We start from the raw sequence: 14,223 nt of genomic DNA on the forward strand, positions 1-14,223 counted from the left end.
AATGTCATTAATCAATGATGTTATTCCTAGATTATATTTTATCATCATGTAACACTGCATAAAGTTGGCAGGAATGAAAAATGATTGCAACAAGAAATGTTTCAAAATATGTAAACATTTATCTTGTCTCACATAGCATTAATATAGGGAGTAAATTTTTGTAATCCAGGACAAAAACTGTTAAAAAATCTGATGCTCAAAGTCATCAGAGAATATGAAGAGTTATCGGAAAATATCTCCAAGGGAATCTAAAGCGCCAGGAAGATTTTGGAGAGGAAGCTTGAGGGCTGAGGTGTTCAAGACTGAACATACTGTGGGGCTTGCAGGAACAGGACAAATCAGATTCAGTAAAAGGGAAAAAGTGAGGTTAAGAAAGATCTGACTGAATTAAAAAGGAATGCATTCCTGAGAGAAGGACAAAAATTCACAATTTTGTAGAAGATTTGAATAACTATTCAACGTTTGCTTGATTCAAGGGGAATACAAGAACAGTCCAACACTAGTCAAACATTCAGTGAGAGAAGTAACTTGAACAGACAAAGACTGATAAATTTCTTAAATGAAAGCCACTGTGTAAGAAGACACTGTGCTTGAATTCTGAAATGGAGCAGACATGGAGTGCTGAACCCAGCATGAATTTTAAGACTTTTTGCAGACTTGACAAGAACTCATTAAGAGACATAATGTACATATAGTATGAGTTGAAGTTAGCAACACAGCTTTATGGTAGAGATACTATGGACAAGTAGGGTATTCTCTTTCAAGATGAGGAATTTTATTAGGTATTCCTTTTGAATAAAATAACTTCTTGATGATGATTTTAAGTTCCTCTTCCTTTCCTTTGTGTATGATTCTGGGATTGCTGATTAGACCCTTTACTCTCCAAAATATAGAAGTAGGTCATTCTTTCTCCGCTTTGCACAAATGTTCTTAATTATTTAAAATAAAATATGTTCATATCACACAAGATTTAATTTTTCTGCCACTTTCATATGAAAGATATACAAAACGATAAATATAGTCTGGAAACCTGAATCTACTCAACAGGTTAATGAGCATGATCAGCTATGTTAAGTATATCAGATTTGGTAATGTAATTAACCTGTTCAAGAAATTACTTTTCTTATGCAGAAATGTTTTTTCTCATGCCAAACCCACTGATAACCCTTATGTCATCCTTTTCCCCACTTCAGCTCTGTGGTCACTGAAATCAACGTTTTGCTTCTTACTCTTGTGGGAGTAGGATCAAGCCAATGGTTTTCAGAACTTACTGACTAAGGCAGAAACACTCACTGTTCAACTCCTTTATTAACACAGACACACTTCAACACTTAAAAAAAATTAGTCATTTATTTTTTCAATTGAAAAAGGGGCATGTTTAGCTAAAAATTAAGTGATTTTTATATGTGTGTATCCTTCTTAAGCCTTCAGAGGATTACCAGCTTCCCTTCTCTGTTATTTTAGTTATAAATTGATTGAATATAAAATACAATTTGAGATTACCACATTCTCTTCCCAAGGCTTAATTTTCCCTGGTAACCTGACTACAGTGTGTCAAACAGTAACAATTCACATGAATTGTGCACTAGAAGGTGATCAAAACATTTTGTTCAAACACATACATAAATCTCAAGAAAGATTATGGGATATACTTGTATCTTTTATATGCTGAGATAGATAATTTATTACTTCTAATCCCAAAGACTGTATTTATATCCATTCACACTCAGGAGTTTGTCTAAATGGTTCTGCTGCATATTTACACTGTCAACAGCAGTCTTATATTTCTGACATACAGCCCACTAACTTTTAGATCTTATATCTATTGAACATACCTGTGAACTGAATTCCACCTTGGAAAAAGGTTTTATTTATGCCACATTATATCAAATATAATTTATGTCAGTTTCTGGTTTTGTGACCGGTTATTCTGCTGGGTGAAGGTAGCAATACCATTTCAGAGAAAAAGGTTGTTGATTTTTAAGTGACATGGAAACAGAGAGCCGTTTGTGTCTCAGGACTATGGAATCAAGATGGGCAACTTCAGCCTACAATCATGGGAACTGGTAAGTGAAGTTCCTGTGTCAACTGGGTTCAAGGAAATGCTTCAGAAATAAATATTCTACTGTCTTATACTCTTAACACCTGTGAAATTGGAAACTCTTACTTTAAAATGTTATTGCCTCAAGTAGGGGGAAAAGTAAATTTTCATGCACAGTGGGATGTTAAGCCTGCAGCTCCATCCTCACAAAAAGCAGAAATAATGTTTCTACTACCATATTCATCACACTGGAAATGTACCTGTGTAAAATATGTTTAAACAAGCAACAGAAAAAAAATCAACGTTCTGGAACAATACAGAGGAAAAAGTAGTCAACTTCAAAAGATCATTGCAAGAATATTGATACAGGTGGAAAAACAAAACTATTTTCATCCTAACTTCCTCTACAATCTAAGTTCAAGAAGATGAATATCCTGGGTCTGGGATATGAATGCAAACGTCACCCAGAAAGTGATTTTTCACAGAGACCATGTGGGACAGCACGGAACCCTGAATTAAGCTTGGCAGCTGAAAGCAACCAGGCATCCTCCCCAGTTACATTCAAAATGCTAGACACACTTTTCCGAGACCTGTCCTCCAATAATAAACACAAACAATAAAGGTGTTTGAAAGAAAAGTTTAAAATAAAATTATAAAGAAACCAGTTATGCAATTTTGCTTCTGAGCTATGGTGGGAAAAGGAGAAATCACCACTCCTGGAGGCTGGTCTCCCTTGGACTGGAAATGCCTTGTCATTGTAATGTGTTCTTTCTAATTCCAGCTTAGACTGCAAAAAATATCACATTCCTAAGCAATACCTACACACACCTACTGGAAAGTGTTGTTCTCAAGAACAATGGGGCAGAGAGGTTGTGCAAGATGTCCTTAGTTCAGTCCAGTACAAAGTTAGTGACAGTCATGGATTGTTTGAGCTAATTTCGCTGATTTTGTGATAAGCTAGACCAAACCCATATTCTATTCCATCAGCTTTTCTGTGGGAGAAGTAACTTTCAGCCTAAAATCAGAAGTTAACAGCTCAAATTAGACCTAAAACCTGCCAGCCATTTTCACAATAAATAGCGCTTAAGTCTTGAGAGAACACAGAATAAGAATTTTCATCCATTTCAGACATCTGAAAATGCCATAGGCAACTTCAGAGGAATGTGTCTTTTATTTTCTGCAATGCTTATGAAGCATTTACTACTATAGGTACAAGAAAGATTTGCAATAAAAATTAGAATGAATTTTACAGTTTTAAGAAAATGTAATATTCAGTATTTAATGGCATGTAGGATATGTTTGCTGCAAAGCAGGAAGTATCATTCATGCAGTGTACTGTTATGAAATCCTAGATAAAGCCACTCTTCAGAGAAAGACTAACTGTATAATGAAAAGGAGGGAGAGAGAAGAAAAAGAGAGCAAGTGAGAGGGGGAAAGGGAGACCAGAGCAGGAAAGGAGACAAAACACCTCCATTTATTGTCAATGAATACGGAAACCTCCACATTCAGGTATGTGTTTTCTTGCACTCTATTTTGCTTGAAGGCTATGAAAGATCTGTTACTGCAAATTTAAATTAGAGGGTTTGAAATCAGAAATGGCTGATGATTAAACAACCAAGATTATTACATTTTCCTACCCTGCAGGATGCGCTAGTGATTTAAAATATCAAATGCCATTGTAGAGTCACATGCTGCATACAGAATTGTGGAATTGCAAACATCATTGTGGAATCATACGCTGCATAAATATAGCACCAGGACATTTTTTACAGCAAACCTATTTAGGCTATATATTAAATAATTTTTTAAACTTTTTGTTTGTTTGTTTGAAGCCTCCTAAATACATTCCAAAGCAGATATAGTCTCCTCATATAGCAAAATTGAGTGATAACAGGTTTGCCTTTCACAGTGACAGGCTTCAAGGTTCCCAAGACCGACAAGTCTAAAGAACTGAATTACAATAAGCTACCTTCGATAGGATTACAAAATAACTGAATGATAAAAATTTATTTTATACATAGTCATTTCTCTTGTAACTGGAAAGGTGGCATGTGAATGTGATATTTGCAAAAATCATTTGGTGAACTGCACTTCCATTAAGACTGCATTTTCTTACAAGTAAGTAAAGAAGAGAAAAATGACCATTTTACCTTTTCGTTGATAGATACTGTGAGGATTTGATGAACTGGGGATGAACAGTTGTGGTATTTGGTGAGCTAACCATCTCTGGCTTTTCCTGCTGGGTTTAGATTGAAAAACAAAATTATGTAGGACAGGATTCTTTTTAGAGTGCTTAATATTGGTCTACAGGTCTCAGCAATAACAAGGTATTCAATGACTCATTCAGAAAACACAGAGCCTGAATCACACGGTATTTTCTTCACTTGAGCAAACACTTCTGAACAAAGAGAAAAGTGTTTCAAATATTTTTAAGCTCAAGTTACAAGTTTCTAATATGTAACAGCATGTGCTCACCGAGCTGAGTTTCTTAGGGTGCTCAGATGTATAGATAGGTTAAGATCCAAGAAATCAATGCCAATTATTTTTTCCAGTTTTCTAACATTTTACTGATGAATCATGAGAGGCTGAATCCTGGACCTCTCCTGTTAAAGGACAGAGAAAAATGTGCTCCAGTAGATTCAAGAATATTACTTGCAGTGCATTGAAAAGCCTAAATATTTAGATAGGAGGGTGACTAAAACATTATCCTCTTTGCCACTGATAACAGGGATTTTAGTCAGAAATGTCTTTGCAATGGTAACTTGAAGTGAAGCTGGTTAGGTGTCACTTTATGGATAACTAAGATCCTCATGTTAACTTCAGTGTTTACTATAGGCTGTTTTCATAAAAATTCAGTCTAAATTTATGATCATATGTATCAAACAAAATACCAGCTAAACACTGCTTTGTTTACAACAAGTTTTCCCCAAGGAGTAAATCTTCTCTTCTGGTTAGTAATAACTAATATGGGATGAAGTGCACTCAGCACTCTTTTTCATTCAGATGATGTGCATTTCATGGAAGTGCCTTGCTGTGAGATGTCATGTCATGACTTGGAAGACATTAAAAAGGTGTTAGATAGGGAGTATAACAAAGCTATGTTGTTTCAGTTGATCTCCCCCAGATCTTCTTGTACTGTCTCCTCTGTGAAACTGTGTGGCTTTCAGACTGACTGTGTTATGAACCTCTAATAGACTATTCACAATTCCATTTCTTCAGTTAGTTTTTACACAAGTCATTTAATCAGAGCACTCTGTTGCTGATGGGCTCTTAAACAAGCAATGATGGCAGTGGTGGGCCTCAGCTAGAAAGTGTTGGACACATGTTCTGTGCTGAGAGCTGCTGACCCTTCGGAAGCTTAGGAAAGCTGAAAGGTTACTGGAATCTTCGCACAAAAAGGAAGCTAAACCCCAGTTATGCTTGCTTGGATTTGTCCAAACTATAGCTATGGCTGCCATCTTCTAATACACACATCATACACCTGATGAAATCATAGTTTTGATAGCAGTAAAAAGGACTAATTTTTCCAATGTCCTCTGTTTGTTTTATGTTCTTTCAGAGTTTTTGGCATTTGGGGACCATTCTTGGGTTTCAATCAAGTTGTTTGGGGGAATGTCAAAACAGAAAATGACCAGAAAGCAAGGGTTTTGCTTTGTTTCTGTTAGCTTCATACAAGCATAGTTCACATTAGTTTTGTCTGATTTACATTGTCACAAGCACAGGTGAATCTTATCCTTAATACTTCTTTCTATCTAGTAAATTAATTTTTTAAGAAATTATTGAAGGTGCTACATTTACATTAAAATGGAAAAAATATGAAGTGATTTCATACCTGTAGTTTTCTTGCCTCTTCAGACCACCAGACTTGAAAGTCTTTTTGCAGCTTCACCTTTGCTTTTCCCATAAGAAGCTGCAGGTGCTCAATCTCTACTTTCAGCCCTTTCAAGTGATTGAACATTGTTCTATAACTAATATGAGAAGATGAAAGTGTATTACAGGTCTTTCAACACATATCTGAACAAAACTTTAGCCTACCTACAACAGTTGCAGATTTAAACTACGTAATATAATCAGAGATGCAGGGGACACAGACAGAGTGGGGATAGGAAGAAACATCTCATATTTTATTAGAACTTCACTGGACAATAAGTATAAGAAAGGTATGCCACAAAGCATATGTATTCATAAGATAAATCAGTGAAATTCAAATGGGATCAATACTGATTAACAATTAAAATACAGATCAAATATGTCAATTATTTATTTTGTTTTCTCAGCAAGTTACCATTAATAAATAACTGGTTGCCAAAGCCGGGATTCAGATAGGAGCTGAGAGTGATTCCCCTTTCAGATGGAAGCTTCATTAAAGAGGCTTCTTGATTACCATATAGCTGCAGGTTTACCAGTGGTGTGAAATAGCCAGAAGTATCCTCACAGATTGTACATAACATGAACACTTGCAAATTACTTAGAACTGATATCCTTGCATCTATTTTATTTTATCCTCCTGGCTACAATGACATTAGAGCAAGGATTTGTTAAGCAATGTATATGCTGCTTATTATTTACACTTAGTCAATCCTGCATAGCCTAAAGGTTTTCCTTAGGTCAAGAAAGGCAGGACATTTCTGAATCCACCAGAAAGGTTTACAATGAATTTGGATTTAAACAAGAAGTTTCTAACACTAATCCTCAGGGAGGACATGAAGCTATTTTTATTTATTTTTAGCCAATAGGCCAAGTATAAATTTTCCCTACTCATGTACTTTGGCATCTTACAGAGAACCAACAGCATATAAACAAATTTAAAAACTATTAGTGAGCCACAAACTGACATTTTTAAATGTCAGAGAAAACCCTGAGGGCACCCGTGTGTGCAGAGCTGTAATTGGAACATACTCTCAGTATAATTTATCTTCCACAGGATGGCAGAAGTTTGAGGCAGAAGTAATACCTTTTTTTTTCGTCTTCAATTTGCATTCGAAGTTTCTCTTCTACTGGATCAAGCATATTTAGCTCTTCTGAAGGACTTGAAACAGCTATAGGAGAAATGATCAGATGTAAGCAATGATCATATGATGTGAAAAGAAGTGACTTTAAATTAGAATAAGAACAATTTTTTAAAAGGTACACAGTGAAATGGGGGGGTCATTAACTGTTTCTCTGCTCTGAAAATCTTTCTTCAAATTCCTTATTCAGGCTTTAGGTATAAAAGACATTCAATTATTAGTGATTTGAGTTGCTTGTATTTTTTTTTTTCTTTCTTTCTAGTAAGGACTGAAATATTCATTTCAGTTACAAATAAAAGTGAGTTTCCCAATCCATTTTAAAAGTTCATCTTAGGCATAAAACCTTCCCAAGTGCATTCAACCAGACAGTTTTGGCTACAAAGACAAGACCAGAACAGCAAAGTTGTTGTGAAAAGAACATACAACAGTATCTGTGCTGGGGCCTGGATATAGAGTAGCAGGAAGAAGAGTAAAAGACAAATCCTGAAGGAGAAATCAACTTTGTAAGAAAGAAATTCAGACAATTAGTATAAATAAGGAAAATAACCTGAAACTATGAGTGAAATATTTCAAGGTAAAGGAGGACTGATGAAATACCTAAAGACTAGCCTAAGTTAAGAAAGCAGTTTAGTATTTTCCTGTCCTGTATATGGAGCTAGTTAGCATGCAATACACAATATGCTTATTCTGAGAGATGGCCAAACAGTCTTTCCATCATGGATTATATGTTCAATGGTGAAAGGAAATGTAAATTTACCTACTAGTATTACAACAGTTTCTGTTTCTAGGATGAATGAGAACAGTTTAAGGTTCCCAAGAAAACATGTTTAAGCTTTTTAACTGAAGAAAAATGAAGGAAACAAAAGATATGCTGTACAATACATGCAAGTTTCCACCCTGATTATTATTTCTGCCAAGAAATAAATTCTATGTCAACCTGTCATGAGGCCTGAGGAGTGCACCTTCTCTTAAAGGAAAGGAATTCTGTTTGGAACAAGAGGGCAGTAATGACTCTTCTCCACCTGTCAGTGTGTCAGCTGAAACCGTTAATCTTTTATTGTAGCACCCTGTAGCACAATACAGATGAAGCTGAAAAGCATTTTATTTCATTTAGAGTACTTAGGTTAAGCATGTTAATACAGGCGTCCAACACACAATTCTCATGTTTTTATCTAAAGCCAGCTAGACTTGGCTTGAGCTGTCTTCAGCAGTGGTTAAGGGGACTCTTCCGAGCACACAGAAGTGCATTTGACCTATTTGCACAATCTGTTAGTGTGTCTGGGTTCAAAGGCTAGCAGCTCTAGCTCCTTATAATGAGGGGAAATAATACAAAGTTGAAGACAGTAACATCTTAAAATGTTAATGCTGTTTCTGAGGTAAGGATTTCCCTACATGGAAACATCACCAAATTCTTCAAGTCATTAGAGAGCGACGCAAGGCCGTAATATTGCAGCTTCCTTCCTTGATCTATTTGGACATCTAGCAATGCAAAAATATTTTTGCACTAGCTCTGAAAGCACAGCCAAACTTAGGCAGAATTTTGTCACTTAGATACAAAAACACTAAGAAAAATATTTTTCTGCTAGTGATTACACAATCTACAAGGGATTATTTGGTTGTAAGTTACTTTCACAAATAACAACAAACCCTTTTATATGAGGCAGGTACCTCTATCACACAAAGGCCCCAGCATTCTCAACCCTAAATACAGCTATGCACATTATCTCCAGCAATATGCTGGTGGTAAAGCAAGAAATGCAACTGTGGGCAAAGTGAGAAGCAAAGTTTTGTATATATATGGAATGGAAAGAGGTGAGTACACTACAAACTGATGAGGTCCCGGCAGCAAAACCAGCATTGGACATTTCATCAAGTAAATGGCTAAAACTTAAACTATCACTGTGTTCCGGTCACAGAAGCAGAAGAGGTCTGATCAAAGTGTCAGGTGTAGTCTACTGGTAAGTAAAGTCCAGGACATGCCCAAGTAGGCATGTCCTGGAGCAAAGTTCTCTGGTGGCTTTTCTCATGCTGTTGCAGTCTCCATTTCAGCTTCTTGTCATGCCTGCTCATGCAACGGCATGCTTGTGAGCTGAATTGCATGCTGCTCTGAAGACCAAACTTTTTTGAATCTGCCTACTGTAACACACGCCTCTTTCCTGATGTTCTGAGCAAGAGATTTATGGTCTGATGGAGTGCATTTGAAAGCATTTGTTTGCTGCTGCTTCTGCCTTCTCCTCTTTTCCTGCTACTTCTTTACTCCCCTCTCCCTTTTACATTTCCTGAACCCCTGCAGTGGCCTCTTTTTGTTCTGGATTCTTGCTGCTGCTGCCTCACACCCCTCTCCCCTCAGCAGCTCAGATAATTTCAGCTACAGCTGAAGCTAGGAAGCTAAGGCAGAGGTTATTGGCTCATTGTATCTCATTTTACCACTCTTCAATACACAGGCTCAGTTATTTTAAAATGACATGAGAGGAATAGAGTGAATAGACGGTAAAACATAGAAAGCATAATATTTACCCCCAAATTAAAGACAGATACCCAAGAAAGTATACTTCCTTTTTGCTACAGGTTTTTATTCCTCCAAAGGAGTTTATTTTTTTGTTGTATATATTTGCTTCCCCATGCCAAAACAGAAAATATTTAAACATCAAATCACTTTATCTATGTATTAACTGCATATATATATGTAAACTATGAAAAATTGAAAATTCACAAGACCAACTTATACCCACACACAATTGAAAATCTGCAATGCATTAAGAAGTGCAGAGGTGCTACTGCTGAAATATTAACTATCAGATATAATTTCTGCAACTGTGTGGAAGAACACAAAGTGATATCTGTTTTGTTCACTCAGGGCTGACTTTTAATTCTTTGATTGAGAGTGTGTTATATGAAATTTGATTGTTCAGTATAGCTGTATGCTTTTAGTGCATCAACTGAGATGAAATGGCTGAATGGCTGTTCAGCTGATGCACAATATCACATGCACTTTTAGTGCCCCAATGACTTCTCCTCGGAAACAAATGCAATTGGTGCAAATTGAACCTGGATAATGCAGACTCAGGTTTCAGACGTGCAGGGGAGGTATGACATGCATGTTTAGTAAAACACTGCATCTGTGTATACTAGGGGTTTCTGTTGGCATAATTCCCTCAAATCTATACAACAGAGTTAATTTAGCAGAAATCAGCAATGTACTCATAAGGAATATTAGTTCCTTTACATTAGTGGAACTGCACATACAGCTGAATGGCAAACTATGTTGTGAAATCTTTTGCCAAGGAATGGACTTTGTCAATGCTACATTGGACCAGGAAATAGCAACTTTTATATTTATCTTCAGGCTAACTTGTTTTGTTACATCTTCAGATACAACCAATTTGGTGAGGTGAGGCACAGGATACAATTAATACCATCTGCCTGTTTAGAGAGGAAGGTGAGATCTGCTTGAGTTGACAGTTCATATCATAAAGGTTCGTGGTTTTCTTTTTCATAAAGAAGACTGTAAGAGGCATTCTAAGATATAATGATATTATCCTAATGAAAGGGCCAATTTTGGAGCACAGGAAGTAGTAAATTTCATAACACACTCCACGTCACCAAATCACACAGTACCAGAAACAATAGCACCTGTTAATGGGATCACTATTTCAGAGTCATATGGCAAGCATGGATGAAAAATACCACTTCTAGCATGAGATACCAAGTGTTATCACTGTAGTTTACTGCAGGCTGGCAAAAACTTTAAATTCTGTGGCAGATTTTTGCCTGCAGTCAGAAAACTTTGCGAGAAACCGTCTCTGACCCTGAACTTTACACTCTCTGGGGCGCTCATATATTTTTCAACCTGAGTGTATCCTAGAAGTGAAACTCCTTGGGATTTATTGCGTTGTTCCTCAAATAACATTGTGCCCTGCCCTCCAGCTGTACTTTTGCAGTGAAAGATTTTAACTTCTTCACTGGATAGGCTTGTGTTTATCTGCTTAAATTTATAGTCACTTGAAGTAACCAAATATAGAATTGAGCTCAGTAGCCAGTTAATATTTTTGCTGTTTTATTTATCAGTTTTGCAGCTTTTGGGCTTTAGTGTTTTCAAATTGGAACATATGCTGCCATTTGGGTTTTTAAAAAGGAATACCTGTCCATCCTTATTCAGGATCAGCTTACAAGTCATTTTCCCCTTCTTTCTCATTCCTCCTCTGGGCAATGTCAACATATGTTTGTCACCAGGCACCACATATGTTCTTTGTACAGAAACAAAGATGGGTCTGCACAGTGAAATTCAGTAGAAGATGAAAATGAAAGAATTTACATTGTGGGGTTTAGAGCAATTTACCCCTAATCCCAATGTAACAGACTTTTGAAAATTTCAGCCAGTTCGTCATGAGCATACATTGAGAGAAACTATCCTATTTTCAGCACTTTGCAAGTTAGTGCATGTGCGGGTGATTGAGGGCATGTGTATTTTGTTGATTTTAATTTTTATTTTAATCACTGGATTTAGTAAAAGGGTCCATCAATATATTGCTTTTCTTTGTATCATTGCATTGTTTATTGATTTACAGGCTTAATAATGACTCAAGCTAACTGACTTCCACGGGACTCCTGGAAAGTGGAGCTATTTTTTTTCCAGCCTATATATGCTGTTTTAGCTAAATACAGACTCACACTTCAATTCCCTCTAAGTTTCTTCTTTGAAACTAGTCATCTATATATTTACTTCTGAAAATACATGGCATATAAAACAGAAGGTGTTGCCTTCATGTTAGCTGCCCTCAAGCCATGAAAGTTTCTGAAGCCATTGTGGCTAAAAGTTCTGGGTTTCCAGATATACAAGTACAATACACTGAGGGGGAAGAAATTAAAAAAAGAAGCAGCTTCAAGTTTAATACGTTCTGAACATGCCAGTTGATCTAATGGAATGGTAACATAGCTGGGTCTTACTTAGGAAACCCCTATTAACTCAGAATCTTGCATCCACTTAATAAATATATTTTACCATTTGATTACATGAGAATATTGTTGCATCATTTATCTTGTTCTTAATATTAGACAAAATCATACCTAGCAAAGTTACATGAAAACTGAATCAGACTAGGTTGTCCAGACATGCCATAGAAAACTCCATGGCCAGAGATCCTGCAAATATCTCTGATGACCTCTTTCAACATCTAACTATCCTTATAGCATCTTTTTTCTGTTATCTTAATTTTAGTAGACAAAACTATAGAGTTGAGAACTTCAACATCTCCAGATTCTGTCTTGCTTACTTGTTCATCACCAGAAGGAATCTTTAAATAATAATGCAATTCATTGAACTTTCCAGTATTTCAGAAGAAATACTTAAATACTTATTGCAAGAAAGTTTACAGAAACTTCAAGCTGTTCCAACTGTGAAATGCTGAAGTCAGTGTCAATAAAACCGGGAACTGGATAGCTTGTTACAAGTTCACGACTCCTAACAAAAATGTCATTTGATACAAAGATGTCTTTGCTCTTTTCTATGTCTGATAAGCTGAAATTGAGTAGGTCACATGGGAAGCTGAATGAGAGCACACATGTGATCTCAAATTTTCTGTGACAGTCCAGGAGAACATATTTGCAGAGATTTCCAGTAAAGATGCTGTATGCTCTTTCTGGAAGACACAATGAAAAGAAAAAGTCATGGCCATGTCTAGAATTTAGCATTGTGCCTAGTAAAACCTTCTAAAAAGAGTGACAGAAAAAACACAGCAATCAATGAAACTACAAAACACCCTAGAAAAACTGAAGAAAACTTGTGGAAAGGTCTGTATGGGTTTAAGACCTGAAGGGACAGGTGTAAAAAGTGTTTTATTATTAGAACATACACTTACAATTTCAAAATTAATTCTTACTTAATACTGGGGAAACCCCAAAACATATTACCTATGAAGAAAGGGAATCATCACTGATTTGCTAGCTGCTGCTTTGAGTCTGTGGTTCTTTTTCCAGACTGCGATCATCTTTGCAGATGAACTTGGTACATACAAAAGTGTAAAAGCTGTTTAAGTGCTCAGAGTTTTAGCCATACACTGTGCTGACATGGAGAGCAAAATAGCATGTGCAACCAAGAGAGTAACTTCAGAGTTACCACAGGCTGAAGTCTATGCTTTATTTTTTTTCTCCAAGACAAATCTCGAATAACTACAATGGCTTAAATAAACTGAAGTAACAAGAAGGTATAAAGTTCCTCTATCCTACTTAAAATATCCTATGTAACTACTTATACATGTTTTCAAAATTAACTGTCCATCAGTATTCCAACCATTTGCTTAAAAACTGATTTGGTAAGTATTTCTAAAAGCGGTTCATATGTTACAATAATTGCACAAAACAAATTCAAATGTATCTTTATCTTTGTCAGAGTGACTCTCCTATCTAAAAAAAGACAAAAAGGCACTGGTGTCTGAATTTGCAAACAGTTTTTCTATTGATATCTTTGTCTTAGCAATACTGAAAAATTATCATCCTTTTTAAAATACACAATCATACCAGCTTTCTGTCTGTCTCAAAATTCTGAAAGTAAACTTTAATGCAAAATATTTCTGGGGTGTTTTTTGTTTTTTTTTTTTGTGTGTGTTTTTTTTGTTGTTATTGTTGTTTGTTCGTTTTGTTTTTCTTGGTTTTTTTTCCTTTGAAATAGAAAGACTCAAGAAATAAAACATATTATGGCAAAGAGTGGCCTTGATACCGCTAGAGGTCACCCTATCAATAAAATCAGCGCTTTGCATGCAGAAAAACACTGCTGTTGCTTGACATTTCATGCACAAATATATAGAGGAACATAAGACATAGAAACACTGGGTATATCAAAATGATGAGTTTCTAAGAGAAATCTTTCCTTTATTCTGAAGTCATTGCAGACTGACTACACTGCTTTTTTTTTCTTTTTTTTCCTTTTTTATTTGGCTAGATGTAACGTATTTTACAGGCTGGAAATACATGAACCCACCATAGCTTTAGGGGAAGCATCTTTGGATGCCTAGTAGCACTGGTGACATATTGCTTTATCTCTTGTGAAAAATGTAAAAAACTTACAATTCTGGACTTCAAATCGATTATTTCTCTAAAGTGCTTTATTTAGCCCATACATGAGATAAAATTTCTCAGCACCAGGAACAATGGTCTTAAAACTGGCCTTCTATTATT

At 36.0% G+C, this 14,223-nt stretch overlaps 1 protein-coding gene across 10 annotated transcripts in view; it reads right to left on the reverse strand.

The window, feature by feature from the left end:
* The window catches only part of KIF6 (kinesin family member 6), a 149,770-nt gene that overhangs the window by 14,971 nt on the left and 120,576 nt on the right, over positions 1-14,223 (reverse strand). For 6 of the 10 annotated variants that reach the window (XM_062619073.1, XM_062619072.1, XM_062619067.1 and 3 more), the window contains 3 exons: positions 6,996-7,080; positions 5,874-6,009; positions 4,192-4,280 (listed from right to left, as the gene is read on the reverse strand). In XM_062619073.1, coding sequence (XP_062475057.1) covers positions 4,192-4,280; positions 5,874-6,009; positions 6,996-7,080 — 310 coding nt within the window. Of the gene's footprint in view, positions 1-2,167; positions 2,302-4,191; positions 4,281-5,873; positions 6,010-6,909; positions 7,081-14,223 lie in introns of those variants that run through there. The other 4 variants (XR_009964877.1, XM_062619070.1, XR_009964878.1 and 1 more) reach the window with 4 other exon arrangements.

The sequence above is a fragment of the Pezoporus occidentalis genome, unplaced genomic scaffold, assembly GCF_034315485.1.
Source record: "Pezoporus occidentalis ecotype Australia unplaced genomic scaffold, CSIRO_AGI_Poc_V1 ctg209, whole genome shotgun sequence".
NCBI classification, from domain to species: domain Eukaryota; kingdom Metazoa; phylum Chordata; class Aves; order Psittaciformes; family Psittacidae; genus Pezoporus; species Pezoporus occidentalis.